The sequence below is a fragment of the Aphelocoma coerulescens genome, chromosome 1A, assembly GCF_041296385.1.
Source record: "Aphelocoma coerulescens isolate FSJ_1873_10779 chromosome 1A, UR_Acoe_1.0, whole genome shotgun sequence".
In the NCBI taxonomy this organism is placed as follows: Eukaryota; Metazoa; Chordata; class Aves; order Passeriformes; family Corvidae; genus Aphelocoma; species Aphelocoma coerulescens.
Genome location: NC_091014.1, coordinates 33794690 through 33811923, shown reverse-complemented (window position 1 = coordinate 33811923; position 17234 = coordinate 33794690). Strand labels below are relative to the sequence as shown.

Below are 17234 nucleotides of genomic sequence, written 5' to 3'. Positions count from 1 at the left end.
AAAAGATTGTATGATCAATAAACTGGTGAAATGTCGTATCACCTTAATAGTAAGGGTGTTACGTGCTGGAGCAAACAAAAACAAATTTAAAGATGGTAATTTTTAAGTATCTCATATTGATGGAAGGTCACACTATCCACCATACTAGGGACTACCACTTGTGTTGAGGTAAGCTTTTTGCTTGAAGAATAACTGCCTTAGCAAGCAGCTGAGCACGGAGTGTTTATCAGAAAAGAAACTACCAATTACTCCACCAACGTTAACATTATTAGAGCTAGGCTTTCCACTAACAATAGTCAATACAGTTCTGGAGTTATTTACTGAATTACAAAACCATTTGCACTTATAGCCTTACAAGCTTATAAAGCAAATTCTTCTTGAGATATTTATTAAAAGGACTTAATTCCAGAATAAGAAAGTATTATATCCTTTGTATCCCCCTTTCCCAATATTATAAACTTAAGCCTCAAAAATCTGAGTAAAACTTAGATATCAATAAGCAACTAAAGCAGGAGTTGTCTGTATTAATATTATAGGCCAGGACTTAAAAGTCTGTTCATAAATTCCTGTGCAACTCCTGTATATTTGCAGGACTTCATGTGAATCATATTCATCCCAGCAGGTAATTAAAGAGTACCTTGCGTGCAATTGGCTCTTGACCTTCCATAAGTGTGTACCAGCTCACTAGCCTATTCCAGCCTTCAGTTGGCAAAAGGATGTAGTCCAGCTCATCAATGAGATGTTCCTTGAGAGACTGAGAATCACCATCTATAAGAGAAAGATTATTGTCACTTGAATACTGTAATTCTGTACTTGAGTTCTTAATATAACATTTTTCATATAAACAGCAGACAAAATATTTTCAGAGTCACAATTATGTTACCAGTATTATGGTGTTCAAAACCAGTCTTCTGAAATTATTTAAGCAAACTATCCAGTTCATGCATAGCACACCTACTACAGGCGATATTCCTTTACTCAGGAACCCAAGTGACAACTTCATATCCCCATGCAACTATAAGCACCTAGTTTGTTATCATACACCATCCTAGCTTTCAAAGAAACCAATTTATTTCTCCCACTCACTTCACACATATTCCCACATCATCATCGATACATCCACAACTGAAAATGAGAATGAGTAGTTAGTTAACTGTAGATTCAAGACAAAGTTTGAGTCATTCACCCCACATCAGACTAGGAAAGTAGCATGGTACAACCTCCTATTTAAAAGATCCTATGTGCTCTGGAAACAGTCACTACAAAATTTTTCACGGAGAAGGGGAGATGCCGCACTTGAATGAAGCACAACTTGGAATCTCTTCAGGTAACTAGCATGCTTTTAGCTTTGGTTCAATCCTTATTACTAGCAGTTATCTTTTAGGCCTAGGAGGTGATTCCAGATGTGAGCCACTGTGAGCCTCACATTTAGAGCAGCTGTCTTTCCATCTGGAAGTATCACATTATAACTGGGAGCACAGTGTGCAGAGAAATCCACAAGCACATCTTCAGGTCTACGTAACTCTTCACAAGACTCATATGGTATTTCTGCACTGATCTTACATAGTGAGAAGGTGCAATTTGGATTCTATCACCTCCTTCTACAAATACCAACATTTCTTCTAGTATAATTTTTTTCGGAACCATTGAACAGGTAAGCCTGACTCTGACAATTCAGTTCCTCATATACAACACTGTTTTCTATGATGAACAATCAGCTACTCTAAGTAACTACTTCCTTGTGCCCTCTTTGACTATGTATCTCTTCTTTTGAAGATGACACGTGCATTCCATCACTTTCAACATTTTTTGCCCATGTTGAGATTAACTGAAATCTCTACCTGTTCATTTTCATTGCTCTCACTACATCCAAATGTTCTGGAAACAATGGAGAAGCACTGAAGTAATATAAGCACAACATACTGCTTCAGTTTCCTAGAATCAGTCTTTCATGAATTCAGTTACTGTTTTCCTTATCACTGCATTACACTGCAGAATATTTGAGTAAGCATGCCCATTTGAGATTATTTTATTCTTTATATCTGATGCACATTTTTAAGGAGAGTAGCAAGAGAGCAACTACAGCATACTATGTGTCAAAGACAAGATTAAAATCCAAGCATTTTCAGGTTGAGTTTATGCTACATGTAAAACCTAGTACAGAGGATTGCTGCTCTGCAGTGGGTGAAAGAGAAAGCTACTATCTGGCGGGCACTAATGGCCTTATTAAAACTACCTTTACACAGAAAGGATAGATGTTGGAAGGTAACAGGATGCATGGAATCACTGCCTTAGTTTAGAACCATGAATGAGCAAATAGTGAAGTTCACAAACTCTGATATTGTTTATTTTGAAAGGGGCACTGGTAGTGTCAAATACAACAGAATACACATTTTCAGGAGCTTTTAGGAAAATGGCTAACATGACTTCAAATTTGGACAGCTAACCTTGAAGTAGGCTTCATAACAACAGTAACTTTAAACATAATCTCAACATGTATGTAGATTAAGTTATAAATGGTACAGATGAACAGTTTGGCAAAACTAGAAATCATATTTTTGAAAGGAAAGGCACAGAAGAGGGAACAAGCTGACGTCACCTCACTGAGGATAAAAAGATGTTGCTACATCTGATGTCAGCTGAGATGTACCACCTGAACATCCCTGCCTCACTGCAAGATTTACTACAAGAACGTACAAAAGACCTCATGTTCCAGAAAACAAAACATAATACTCACCTGAAACAAAAACACCCTGAAGTTTCTGGATGGAAGAGAACATATAGATGTATACAACAATACAGCACCTTCTACAAAGGCACTGGTCAGTGTCAGATATACACACTCATTCACACCGACAATCAGTAAAACATGGTATGACAAGTTTTATGAAAGATGCAATCATCTTTAACATTGAATCGTAAAATAATGAGACACTAATTACAGAAGTTTTGAATTAAGAAAGTCAAGAGTTCATCATGAACCCCATGAAGTTGGAAAAAAGGTATTACTATGTGCCAATAGAATATGCAGTACTATTACATTACCTGTAACTGCAAAGAAGAAAAGCAATTACGTGCTCAATTTTGTATCTGCTAGACTTTGCAGATCAAATATTAACATCTTTAATAGTATTTTGTTGCTGAACATTAAATACAGAATTTGACATGAACATTAAAATATGTGGGAAAGTATTGAGACCTGTGTTCATAAATTTGACTACCGTTCAGCAAAAGTCAGTCAGACTTGAATAATTACAGCAGTGACAGAGTTTAACATACTTAAAAGACCATAAAGAAAATAGGAAATTATCCTCTATCACTTCAAACAAGTTGTGTGAAAGTCACTGAACTACATAATACCACTTCTTCAATTGCTCCAGAACTAAAGTAAGGGCTTGGGGCTCATTTACAGAAGGAAGTTTTAGAGCTCAACTTAAGTGTCTTATTTTAAATCACCCAATTTGGTTAAGCTACCAAAAAAAGGGAAATCATGGTGAACTCAAGCTACCTTTTATCAACTTGACTAATTTTCAATTCTCAAGATAACCCAAAATCTCATTACAAACCAGGAATTTGTACATTATTACATATTTTATTACCATTACAAAGAAGTTCCAATAATTGTATTTATAAAATTGTGATTCATTAGGGAAATCTAATCCAGTTCCCTTGTCATGGTCTGAAAAGAAACCAAAATTTTTACCTTTATATATGATGAGGTTCATTTACACCGCCAACTTCAAAAGATGAACTACCTGTGACAATTTTGCACTTAATGTACTATTGGCTTATTTCAGAGTAAGAAGCAGTTACCTTTGAGAAGTCCAGAGTTATCAATAGGACCAGGGTACACATTCTGATCTCCCATCTGGTATTTGTCCCAGCTGTCAAAACCAACATATTTTTTCCACTGTTTGAACCAGCGACTATCCACTAGATACCTTAAAAGGAAGAAGACATATATATTAATTACTGGGATGCTACTACTTCCTACCTCATTCATGATAATGCACCAGCATTCATCAGTCTTGTGAAATGACAATGCTTTTCTCTCTGTTCTGCTAACCATTATCAGCATCTCCCCTACCAGTGAGGACTTCAACTGTGGTCAAATAAAGATCTCAGTAACAGTGCCATGTACAGTTTTGCAAGACTGCCAATACAACGTGTAAGAGGCTGAGAAATGGCAAGTTGAAAAAACATTTCCCTTTTTAGCATGAACGATTGTCATCTTTAATTGCTGTTCTTGATTTTCAAATTCGGGAGATTCAAGTTAAATCTCTATAATTAGACAGACCTTTTAGAAAGTGAGAGAGAACTTTCAGTGAAGACTTGTCTACTTGCTGGAGTTTTATTTATAACAGTCATATGCAACTTAAAAAACTTCAGAACTCTGATACCTTGTCAAGAACCAGAGACGGTGTTTTCCTCCTCTGAGTCAACATCAACACAAGCGGTAAATGCTCTGCTTTTGATGGAGGACTAGATGTTCCTCCTACAAATCATTATCAACATCATACTTCCATATAAAGCGATTATATCTCTAATCTCAGCTCCACAGTATTTCTGTCCAGATTAAACTGTTGTCACAGCCTGGCTTTTACGAAGTCCTGTGATACGTACATTTTATACCTTTTCGGCCAGAATTTCTTTAAGATCAAGATACCAAACTTGTTCAGTGATGCTCAGATTTTAATTTTTTTTAAGATACCATATGCATTATTTCTCCTTCCTAAAAGCATTCATCTTCTTCTGCCTGGTCTGTCCCAAACCTTTTGCTACTACCTCAGGATGAAGCTGAATTTGATTAATCTGACATGCCCTTGCCTTTTGCTTTATACACTAAGTTTTCATTCTCATGAACATACCTAAGGCCAACAGCATCCTCCCCTTTCTCTTCTGCTGCAGCCACCCAGCTCTATTCCCTAAAAGCTGTAACTGTATGCGGTTATGAATGCAGTCACCACCAAACCTGCTAGCCCTGTCCCATGGCTTCTATTCTCTTGATCTACATTTGAATGAACTATGAATCTTAAGAAGATACAATTGTACACAGAAGAGAAACCATCATACAGGCAAACTGCCTTTGTTTTAATTAATGCTTAAGAAATTACTGTTCCCGTATAATTATTCTACTTTTCAAATGCTCTGTGTTAAATGTCTTATCACATCCCAGTAACAGTGATTAATACAAATTTTTGATAACCAAATTTAACAGTGTGAGAAAGCTTGGGGTCCACTGTTCTAGATTTTAAATATTCAGCATTATCTATTTCAACACTTCATCAGCTTTCTTATTCCATATCCAATTAATTTTGCCACCAACCAAAATGTGCTGTGCAATATCTCTTTAGGGTCACCCCTAACAGAAATGTTGTAACATTTCTCTTTCCTAACACGAAGTCCAAAAAATCTTTCATCACTTCCCTTCACATTTAGGAATTTGTACTTACAGGCTCAAATAGGAGCTTAATATTTCTTGTATAAAGAAAGCTGAAAGCCTACTTATAAATCATGCAAGTATGTAATTATGATAAGAACTAAACAGCACAGTCAAGTTCCTTTACCACAAAGCAGAGGTAACATGCATTACATGGAAATTACATGGAAAAGAAAGGTTTATTGAATTTATTTGGCCAAGTAAAAAAAAAATGCACATAGGTATTTTGAAAAATGCTAGCAGACACTATAGATGTGAATTCTTACAGTGAATTACCGACTCCAGGCAGTATGTGCATGCACATGTATACCTATGTTTTATACATATTAATACATTAATACATTTTAATGCACATTTGGCTACTTTTGCTTCAATAGAAATCTGGTACAGGTGAGAACAGCTATTTTGAGTCATTATTGAACATAGTCACAGTAGCTGTTATCTTCTCTCTTATCCTGGTTTAAGAATGGTATTCCCCAATTTAGTACTCTGACCAAAACCAAAAAAACTGCTCCTCTTCCCCCCCTCCACAAAAAGCCGAGATTACAGGCTGAGATAACTACAATTTACTGGAAACAGCAATGAGATAAGAAAAACAAACAGTAACAGCAACAATATTAATAACAGAAGAGGAGAAAAGAGGGCGATTTACATGCAAAATGCTCACCCTGGGGGACAATGAGCAATGGTGGATGGGTCTCCCCCTCCCCATGCCTTTTCTCAACCTGAAGCCACGCTCCTCTTCTCCCAAACAAGAGCCCTTGACTCCCACCCCTGGGGGTGGTAGAGCATAACAACCTGGAGGTGCCTGGGGCTGGGCTCCAGGCTCCATGCCCTCACCGTGGAAAAATTAAGTCTGTCCTGGCCAAAACCAGAACACTCCATTACAAGAACTTGCTCTTAAGAGCAAGTTTCATCAAGAGATGAAACACTACATTTCCAGTAAGATTAGGGAAACCAGAAATTTGCATTCAAATGCCATATACTACCCTCATTTTATGCAAGAAGGATATGCCACATTAAAGATTATGGAGGGGAAGGAAAAAAAAAAGGAGCACAAGGGGAATCAATCAATCTGCTAAAGCACTTCTGTAGCTAAAATCCATACTTCTTAGCATGAATGGGAAAAGTAATAATCAGAGATTTACAACTTAAAGTTTTTGATTCTACAAACACATTCAATATAGCATTGTCACCAACAAGACTACTTATCTGCATAAGAGAAGGAAAACCATAGGAAGGCAACTTAATTTATCTTTTCGTCAATGTTCTAATATCCATGATAAAATCAAACACCCGAAAACTAAATATTACCTATGAGGGACATCCAGTAATTTAAGAAGAAAATACACAGCTCAAGTAAACAGAACTACATCTGCTAAACCCTCATTTCTTAAATGATATCTGATCCTTTTTAAGGAAAAAAATATTTAAAAACTTGGGGCATGCACTTGGACCAGATACACTTCACTGTAATGCGTGTTGTCCCAGATACAAAAATAGCATACCATGCATTAGTAAAACAGAGACCTAAAACATATGTATATTAAACTTGGCCTTTATTTTTGTTACCATTACCTGATGCAGGAAGGAGTTCCAAATGAGTCTAATGCTACAGTAGTTTCTTGAACTGTGGAACTCACCGAGAAGGCTACCCCAGAACTCTCCATCGAAGTTAAAATATATGGCCTATCCATTTTTTAGAATTATGATTAAGAAATGTTTGTTATCTGACAGAATCGAGATTTCACTCAACCAGGAAACACAAATTCTGCTCTCTAGGATGTCATCAGTTAAGCTAATGAACAGGATAACCAATCCATCTTCCAGGGTGAAACAAACCTGGAGGATTTGTAATAAAGATTAAAGACAAGAACAGTCTCAAATTTCTAGATATTCTGCTTTGAGGGACAAACCTTAAAAACTAAGACATCTGCACAGCAAAATGAACTGGTTAATTCTAAAGCAGGAGATACCTGACATTTATAGACATTTCAAATAAATAAGTAACCTCAAATTGCTTGAAGAAAATAGTACAACCAAGTCACTTCAGGCCAACTGGTTGATAACATAAAACACTGGAATAGTCCCAAACCTCTACTTAAAAGTAAGCAAAAACATGCATGTACCATTTGGTGAAAATTACACTCAAATATTGAATTTTCAGTATTAATCATACTGGAAGTATTTGTACAGTTTAATTAGCTTTAGAAGTTTTTTTCTTGGTTATATTATGTATACTTAAATTTTTCTTTGTGCAAGTAGAATCAAAAACTATAGAACATGTGAATGTGTTCAAGGGGGCCTACTTCACTATCCAGTGTTTACTTCTGAGCAGAGCTTCAGATTGTTTCATAAGATATATCTGCTATCTTCTGTAAAATGTTTCTTGCCTGCCTGAAATGGATTATCATATACAAGGGACAATTTATACTCTAGAGTCCTCTGAAATACCAGATAATGGAATAAAACATCAGGAAATGGAATGAAGCTGCAACAGGGGAAGTTCATACTCAACATCATGAAAAGCCTGAGAGGGTGGCTGGTCACTGGAACAGGCTCCCTAGAGAAATGGTTACAGCACCAAGCCTGTCAGTTCAAGGATCACCTGGATGACACTCTTAGCCATATGGTTTAGCTTTAGGCAGTCCTGCAAAGAACAGGAAGTTGGATTCAATGTCCCTTATGGGTCCCTTTCAATTTGGGATATTTGGCCTTGGCCAGTGGTCAGTCCATCTGGAGCCGGCTGGCATTGGCTCTGCATGACATAGGGGAAGCTTCTGGCAGCTTCTCCTAAAAGCCACCCCTGTAGCAACCCTGCTACCAACACCTTGCCATGCAAACCCAATCAAACTGGGTCACTCAAATTTACCAGAGAAGACCGTATCCTTATGTATGACCAAATGATCAACTGTAGAGACTTAGGGCAGCCCAAAACAGGAATTACTTACAGCCTTTGTACATTAACTTACAAGTACAAAAAAAAAATGAAGCTACTACAACACTTGTAAATACACCTTCATTTCTTAAATAAAAAATCAACAAATAATAAAAATAAATTATAAGTTTATGGAAGTGTTAAAATTTCACAGCTGCATGACCACATGGACATTGTTCACGGAACAAAAGAAAGTACTATCAGGAAACTTATTAACTGACTTCTAAAATTCTCCCATGGTTTGTAACTATTTAATGTCATTCAAGTTCTCCTGTGATTTACTGCGTATTTTGACTTAATAAGCCTAATTAACATAATATCAACACCACACAAGTACAACAGCATTTATTCTTTACCTCAACATCCAAGCTGATAGAAAAATACCTGAATGGTATGACCAAGATCTTGGTATTTCTCACTGCTGTCAAAACCATTCTGAATTCTTTTGACTGTTACATACAGACAGAATTAAACAACATGTAACCTAGATTTATTTATGTTGACTGATAGATCAGCTCTTTGAATTCAAAATCAAACCAGGAAACTTTTAATATGCAATAAAGACACTTCACAGAGAGACACCCATTCGTGCACTGTGTACTGCTGGGACATCGTATCTTCTGAACAGAAGCTATTTCACTTTTAACAGTAAAACTGTGCAAATTGTCCAGAGAGATAGGTGAGGACTTTTTTTTTTTTTACTCTCCTTACTGTGCATGAGTACAGATTAAGCAATACAGAGGACAAAGTGGAACAACTGTGTTGCTGAAAGCAAATTAGGACTCCTGCTTAAAGGCACAGCATCTGATTTTTGCTCTTGCACAACTGCAACTATAAAAATAAGAACGTAAGAATGGGTTTGTATTTCTACTTTGATTAAGGTGACAAAAATTGCTTGACTAAATACACTCATAATTAATAGATGCCTTCAAATTAAATTTTCTTTCAGAATTAACAAGTTCTTAAAGTTCAAAATGGTAACAACTATTCTACTCTATCACACAAACTATACCATTTTTATTCAAAATATAGAATCTTTCAAGAAAAAAATGCAGAGGTCAAAGAGAAAAAAATAAGTTTACCTACCATTTTGAAGAAAACAGTCTAAGTATTTCAGATTCCTCTTCAGAACTAAGAGTTTAGTTCAACAAAATGCACCAAGATTTCAAATCAACTAATCAAAATCTCACTACAGCTCACCATGCTCCACACCCATAATGTGCTGCAGTAGCCTAAGCAGCACATTCTTCATCCATACTACCAAGAGGCTGACCAAAAAGTACAATTCAGCCAGAGCAAGTGGAGTGAAATTTTATGTTAAAATTTCAGTGTGAACTTTATATTAACAACCATGTAAGTGTTCTGTATACCCTTAGAAATTTTCCATTTAAGTAAAGACTTTTCCTTAAAAAATCATCTAAAAAATCAATGTTTGACTTTCAATTTTCAGGCAAAAGCCTGGAGCAACCATGATTTTAACATGCTCTCACTCTACCTAATCAATTCACAGAAGAAAAATACATCTACTCATCTCTATTTAAGTATTGTCCAGAAGAATTAAACTCTGTAAACCATTGGTCACATGCAGCACCATTCCTTATGCAGTGAGAGAAACCTAACACCAAACTTCAACCACAAGGTTTAAAAGTCAAGATCAGCAACTTAAACCTCATTTGAAAGAAAAAAAAAAACCATCCAACTCCAAATCTATCCTTGGAACACCGACACAGTGTTCCTTGTTTCTCATTTTGTGAAGTTATCAAAATAATTTAGAATATCATTCCAAATACTATTGAAGTGCAAGTCCATGACATGTCATCATGCCCTCAGTGAAATCAAGTAAAATCTTCCATTAACATTCCATCTAGATTCTGTTCATGTACAACTCAATGATGGATGATGAAATGTGGGAAACACTGAGAAGACAGTACTGAGAAAAAGGTACATGGCCTGACCCTTGGGGATGTCCTGTGCTAGGCTGAGTTGGACTTGATGATCTTCGTGGGTCCCTTTCAACTCAGTAAGTTCTGTGAAGACCACAGTGTAAAATGCTATTAAAGCTAAGCACTTCAGCATCAAGCCTGTCATCAATGATGGGCACTGTAGGGTTTTTAAGCAGGGCTACAGATGTCTGTTCATCAAGATTCATGAGTTTTCACTGCAGCCAGAATTAAAATGCTTATACGTTTTCAGTGGAAAAATTCACTCCTGGAGGAAAAACCCTTTAAGGCTGAACTTTTCTTATCTACTGATCACTCACTGGGAAGGATTTTTACCCCAATTCATTTTTATTTACTCTCTTCAGTGACCAAGTATTACAACTGAAAAGGCAATGAAATTCCCACAGGTTAAAAAAAAGAATATTTTTTTTCACCGTCAAAAAAATGCACTCTATGGATAACAACAGTACTCTACCTAGACTCAGCAGAACTTCCTAAGTGATGTGTATCAGACACATCTGCAAACTAAAAATACTGCACCTCTGTGGTTTTACTAATTTGCAAGTCTTAAAAACCAGGAAGAGATTAAGAATCTATCTCATCACTTGTGAAGTGATGACTAGCACCAAAACTCACTGGGTAACAGGGCTGAAAATCAACATCTTCCTTCTGGCCTAAACCTGACTAGCTTCAGTTTACAGATAATGTCTTAATCTTTATCTGCTCGTCTAAAAATCCTTATCCTAGAAGGCATCTTCCTCTTATGTAAGTATTTCAGCACAGGACTCAAAATTCTAGCAAAACAGACAAAGGCTCTCCAAGCTCTTCTCTGAAAGACAAGGCTTCCACTTTTCCTACTAGATTTTGAGATGTCTGAACTCATTTTAAATGAACACCTTCTGTCACATACAGACACCAGCACTGGACAGTAAAATGGTTTCACTAATATATTCTGTATACAGTACATATTTGTACTGCTACTTGGTATTCCCTATTCAACATTTAACAATTGCATTTGTTCCCTTAGCCACTAAATAAACTCCGTGTGATAGTTGTAACTGCCTAATTCTTATCCAAGTTACTGCTTTCAAAAATACAAGTAACTTCTACATTCTCATCTACTCACAAATGGAAAGCAATAGGTGAAAGAAACACAGTGGGAAAACTCTGGGAGAAGGAGAGAGAAAAAGCGGTAAAACTGACTGCTGAGCTGCTACCTATTTTTAAGTCACTATCACACACTTTAAGTAAAACGTTTATTGGCATGTGATACCTAAAGGTGAGAAATGTGGTTACATATCCGAGATCATGGAAGGACAATGTGTGTGAGAGGTAGACAAGAGTAAAAAAGTATTTGTAATGTCATATTCGAGACACCAAGACAACATCTCTAAGACAGCCACAGAAGAACATGAACTACAGGGAAGTCAGGGCAGAAGGTGGTTTTAAAGGTAAAATCAAGAAATCACACCTTAATACGGGGAAGAAATTACAGAGAAATCACTCAAGAAGTCACATAGAAAAACTGAGTCTTCCCCTCTATAACAAAACTGTTCCAAGATCAATATCTTTCAGTATTGAAAACTGCAGTTCTGTGATACTGTAAAAACAGAAAAACTTGGCAAGGTTCTCAAGAATATCACTGCAGCTACAAAGGCATTAAATGACATCATCAAGACCAGTTGGTCACACAAATTATACTGTGCCTAAAAATCTGATGAACATCAACAGCTCTTCAATTTCTGGGAGTAGAAGACACTGATTGAGTTCAGATTTGCCTGCAGCTGTAACAACCAATAATTTTTGTCATTCTAAATGAGAGGGTAAAATCTCAAGACAATAAATTCTCCTCACTTGTCAAGCACCAGTAGAATTACAAAATACTGAGACGTATTCTTATCAGACACTAAAACTGTGAGACATACAATGAAAGGCAGCATTTTTTCTTTTCCTCAACAGAAGTCTAGGTCTTTCAACCACAGAACCTGAAGATCCTTTGGATAATACTGCAAGAAGTAAAACATATTAATTCAAGTTCTTTGGAACAAAAGTACAGTTTTTATACTGACTTTACTAATGAAAGTAGACAACATTATTCAAAAGAACTAATAAACAAATAAGTTCTTTCTCGGAAAAATCTGATATTTAATGTACATTTAGAAAAAAGATAAATGGAGAGATGGAAGAATCCCCAATCTCTCAGAGTTTAATAATTTATTAACTGGCCATAAAGAATACAAAAAAGACCACTGTGACAAACTAGCCCAGTTAAAAGACACTAACCTTGTCTGTCCATTGGAGCAATACAGCTTAACACATACTATTCCCAGCCTACCCTTAAAAACATCCAATAGAACAAACTCTACAGTTTACTAAACCACCTATTCAACTGGCTTCTAATACTAGCAATCCTTTTTCTAATACCTAACTCTAAAAAATGTTGCATTTCAAGTCAATTTTATTTCTTTCTCTCTGCAGCATACATGAAGAGCTAATGAAGAAATTCAGCAGCCACTTCATAGATGCTTTTAAGATATGCCTCTCTTTGCCCTATTCTTTAGCTGCTTTTTTGTTAGAGAAAACCCCCAAAGCTTTATACTTTCCATATGTAGCTTATTGTTCTCTCCACTCTAAATTCTGAAGAGCATGGAAAAGACTGTCAGGATAAGCCAGCTTTTTTGAAAGGACTGCATTTGAGTGCTTTAAAGCTCAAACAGAACAAGCTGGTATGGCACCGGTGAAATTTTTTGCGGCAGTATTTACTACTAAATGAATACAATTCTGAACCATGGCTTACAGCACTTTAACTGTTGTTTCCTTGCTGATGTCCTAAAAGATCAAAAAACCATTGACAAAATACCTAAATCATAAATACCAAAATACCTAAAGCATTTGGACTAACTGTACCCTTTAATTTGTGAAGATAGCTGCACAGTCTAAGTATAAATCCTATGAACGCACAAGAATACACATTTATGTAGCTTGACTTAACAGTTCACGAGTAAAATTTAAATGGGACTTTGCTGTAGCTTATTCAGTTTCACAACACTTGACTAATATCAGTGTCAATCACAGCTAGATATATTTCCACAGAACATTTAGAAGCTTTTCCCACATAACTGATTCTTCTGTATTAAAATATTGAACGTACTAAAAAAAGTAAATAGCACAGTAAACTTACTGTTTCGGTCATGCTGTCAACTTGTCATAAAAGTACTATCACTTTGAACAGTATTAACTGCTTGAGACATTGTTTTTTTTATGGTTCTGTTAGGTACTTCCCAGGTACTAAAACAGTCTTGAAAAACATCAAGCCTGAGCACACTTTTATTACTGGTCATTTTCAATACTACCATGTGAATTCATTTCCTTTTTCTAGCTGCTTACACTTTTCCAGTTTCAAGAGCAGTCTGTTCGTATGCCAAAACCAAACATATACTCAGCAGTATTTGAATAATGCATCAGAATGTATGCTTCTGACACATGCTGCAGTATCAACACTGTTAAATATAGTCTTTTATAGAACTGGAACAGTGAGTGATGACAGCTGAAATGAGGTGGGCTAGTTCTAGTTCTGTGTATTCATAGTTAATTTTCTGTAAGTTAATGCTTCAGCCTTTGTCTATGCGTGACAGTTTCACACAGGAAGAGATGAAGAGGCTGAGTCGTGGAAAAAGTGCCAGTTCCTTATTTTTTCCCCTCCTAAAAAATAGTCCCATTTCCTAGCCTCATAGAACTACAACTATAGAAGATTACCAAATACACGCCAAAAAGAGGTGCTTATTTAACCTAATTCTCTTTAGCCGTGGATTATTCTGTTGACAATTTGTATCGCATACTAAGAAATATTTTACGACTGACTAGAAAAACGTGTTTTTCAAACGTTCATTGTCGAAAAAGTGTCATAAGGATACGTTCGCACCTTCAGGGACTCTTTCTTAGGAAGCTAACACGTTTACAGTCGCAATAAAATTTAAACTCAAGGCTTGTCACAGCCACGGACAGGCATCAGGGCACCCAGGCCAGGGTACAAATATAATTTCTGACAACCTGAAGGTGAAGCCGGGACCATTTCGGCCTGGATAATGGAAGAAACGCCTGGTAGCAGAGCTCTTCTCCCCCACCTCAGTACTTCTCGCGCAGCCAAAACAAGCCCCCTGCGGACCCCGGGCCCGCCACCCGGCAGCGCGCCCCGGCAGCCGCGCCGCTCCCTCCCTGCCCTCCCCGCAGGGCGCTGACCTCGGTGCCTCCCCGCCGCCCGTCCGCAGCCCGGGCCAGGCCGAGGCCCCGCCGCACCCAGGCGGCCGCTCCCCGCCTGGCGGGAGCTGCGGGAACCGAGCGGCGGGAAGCGCGGGGAACAGCACTGCCTCCCTGCCCTTGTCACCCGCCTCCACTTTCCCGGCAGCGGGAGGGACGTCGAGCCGCCCCCGGGAGCGGGTGGGGGGAGGGCGAGGGGAAGGAGGTCGGTCCCTCCAGCAGCCAAGCGCCCCCGGGGGCGGGGGGCGCCGCCCGCGCCGGTTCGCCCGAGCCCCCCCGCTCCTCCCTCACCAGGTGTCGCCCTTGCGGAGGGCGGTTTTGAGCAGCGCCGCGACGTCCGTGCGCTGAGTCTCCAGATCCGCCGCGCCTCCCTCCGCCATCTTCTCCGCCCGGCAGCGGCAGCGGCGGCAGGGGCAGGAGCGCGCCGCGCTGCATGCTGGGAGTGACGCCTGCGGGGAGCGGCCGCGGCCCCGCCCTTCCCAGAAGCCGCGGGGCGGGGGCCGGAGCGGGCCCGGGTGGTGCAGCGCCCCCTCGCGGCCGGGAGGTCGCTCGTCCCGTTCCCCCGCCCCGGGGGTGACGCGCGGGCGACATTTCCCTCAGTGCCTTAATTGAACGCGCGCACAATTAGCTCCCTTGTGCCTCGCTACCAGATGAGTGGTTTGGATCACCATAATTCATATGATGATACCTTCTGTGTTGTGCAAATACTGTTGAGGGTTCAAAAAGTGTGTGTGACTCGCATTAGCTTTTCCAGACCTTGGCAGGAACAAACGGATAATTTGTTGTGTTTGTTTCAGTCGCTCTTACGTGAACCTTGTACAAACAGTGCAACCTGTTGCTTGGCATTTCACACACACACACACACACACACAAGAATAAGGCCATCTATTACATTACATAACCAGGTTCTCTCTGTCTTCACGTTTGTATAGAGATTTCAAAGAATCAAAATGGTGGGGGAATTTAAGGCTGGGGTGCTGATTACAAGCATCTGAAAACAAGAGTTTGTTCTTGTAGATCTGACTGGTGTATGTGTAAAGCCTGCAATTGTAGACCTAGCCCCCTTCGTCTGCCCAGGTCATTACAGCCTGCTGCATTGAGTAACTAACACTAGGGATTATTTTAGGCTGCCAGTCATGTATTATAAGATGTTAGGCATTATTAGCTAATTAGCACGTAAAATCTAGTAGCATGTAGCTGTTACAAACAGCACTAAAAAGTGCTACTTAGACACGTGCACTGCAAAAAACAATGGAAGTAAGGCTGTTATGCAGACATGGTAGGACAAAGCTAAGTAAGTATTTTGTCAGGATTATCAGTAAGGATGATGATGTTGAAATAAAGACAAAATCATTTGTGTAACACAAAAGTCATATCGAATATGTAAGAACTCCCAGGACCTCAGAGCAACTGGTGATGACATTCATACCTTCTTTAAGAGCTGGACATTCCAGAAGGAGGGGCAAGGAAGTACAAGATAAGTGTTAGGGAGACCTGTGGATCTAATGGCTACATTTAAGGAGAGAGAACTGAACTGGACAACGAGAAGGTTTCCAGCCACTTCGGGAACAAATTTCTGGGTTAGAATCTCCAAGATTAGAAAGAACTTTGACAAGTTCCCACCCCACACACACACCAGGGCTTGACAGATAAGGAGAGTGTTTTACACTCTGAAAGTTATCTCTATGCCTAACTTGAATTTATACAGAAATTATATTTCCCTGGAAATTTGGGGGAAAATATTTCTCAATCCACCGTGCTGGAAAACAGCTTCATTGTTCATCAGGCTGTAGCAGGACCTTCAACAACTTACTTTGCCAAAAGGTTCACCTGGAGCCACCCATGCCTCTGTGCTTTGTGTTGCATAACTGCAGTTACTCGGTGAAAGATCTCCTATTCCTGAGTTCAGTCTATTTGTGGTACAGAAACGGATGCTAGACAGGTATTAGGTGCTACAAATATAGACAGTGAAGCATACAATGTGCCATTTGAAGCAGAGCTTTGAGAATTGCCAAGGAGAGACAAGAGTAATACTCTTTCTGGGACTTCACATGAAGCAATTGTGTTTTTCTTAATTGGAACATTACCTAAACTTAACTCACATTCTTGGAAAATGCATGTTAGTGTTAAATCTGGGGTTTTTTTTAAGCTTTATCAGGAATTTTTAAGCTTTGTCAAGGAATTGCTTCCAAGTACCTCTGTCCTAGACAGTGCCTGAGGATCTTCAAATTTTAAACCACCTGGTAAACAGAAACAGCACTGGAGATAATGATGAATGACCTACCTTCTCTAATGAAACTCAAGCATTTGTAATACAGATTTATATCTTACTGCTTGTGATAGAAGTGAATGCAGGATATTGTAAAGCTAGCTGAGATGGCAGGCTTTCCAGCTATCAGAAGACCTTCATCCTTGCCTGTCTTCATTGCTAACAGATGAATTTTTATAAACATTTTTTTGTGGTTCTAAACCTTGATCCTAAAAAAGGATGCAATTAATACAATGTACAGCAGCATAGACATTCAGCAAGTGGGCTACAGATAACAAACTGTGTAAACTGATAATTCTATTGATTCCCAATACAACATAAAGTTTAAGCTCTCAGTTCTTGTTTTCAATTAGTGGACTTGGCTAACAAAGCTTAAAATATGACTTGGTT

At 38.6% G+C, this 17234-nt stretch overlaps 1 protein-coding gene across 6 annotated transcripts in view; it reads right to left on the bottom strand.

Moving 5' to 3' along the window:
* USP15 (ubiquitin specific peptidase 15) overlaps positions 1 to 15002 on the bottom strand; it is a 62958-nt gene extending 47956 nt beyond the window's left edge. For all 6 annotated transcript variants that reach the window (XM_068998193.1, XM_068998202.1, XM_068998210.1 and 3 more), the window contains exons 1-3: positions 14867 to 15002; positions 3814 to 3941; positions 638 to 768 (exon numbers count right to left, since the gene is read on the bottom strand). In XM_068998193.1, the coding sequence (XP_068854294.1) occupies positions 638 to 768; positions 3814 to 3941; positions 14867 to 14955 (348 nt within the window). In that variant the 5' untranslated portion in view covers positions 14956 to 15002. The remainder of the gene's footprint in view (positions 1 to 637; positions 769 to 3813; positions 3942 to 14866) is intronic.
* Positions 15003 to 17234: the final 2232 nt, after the last annotated feature.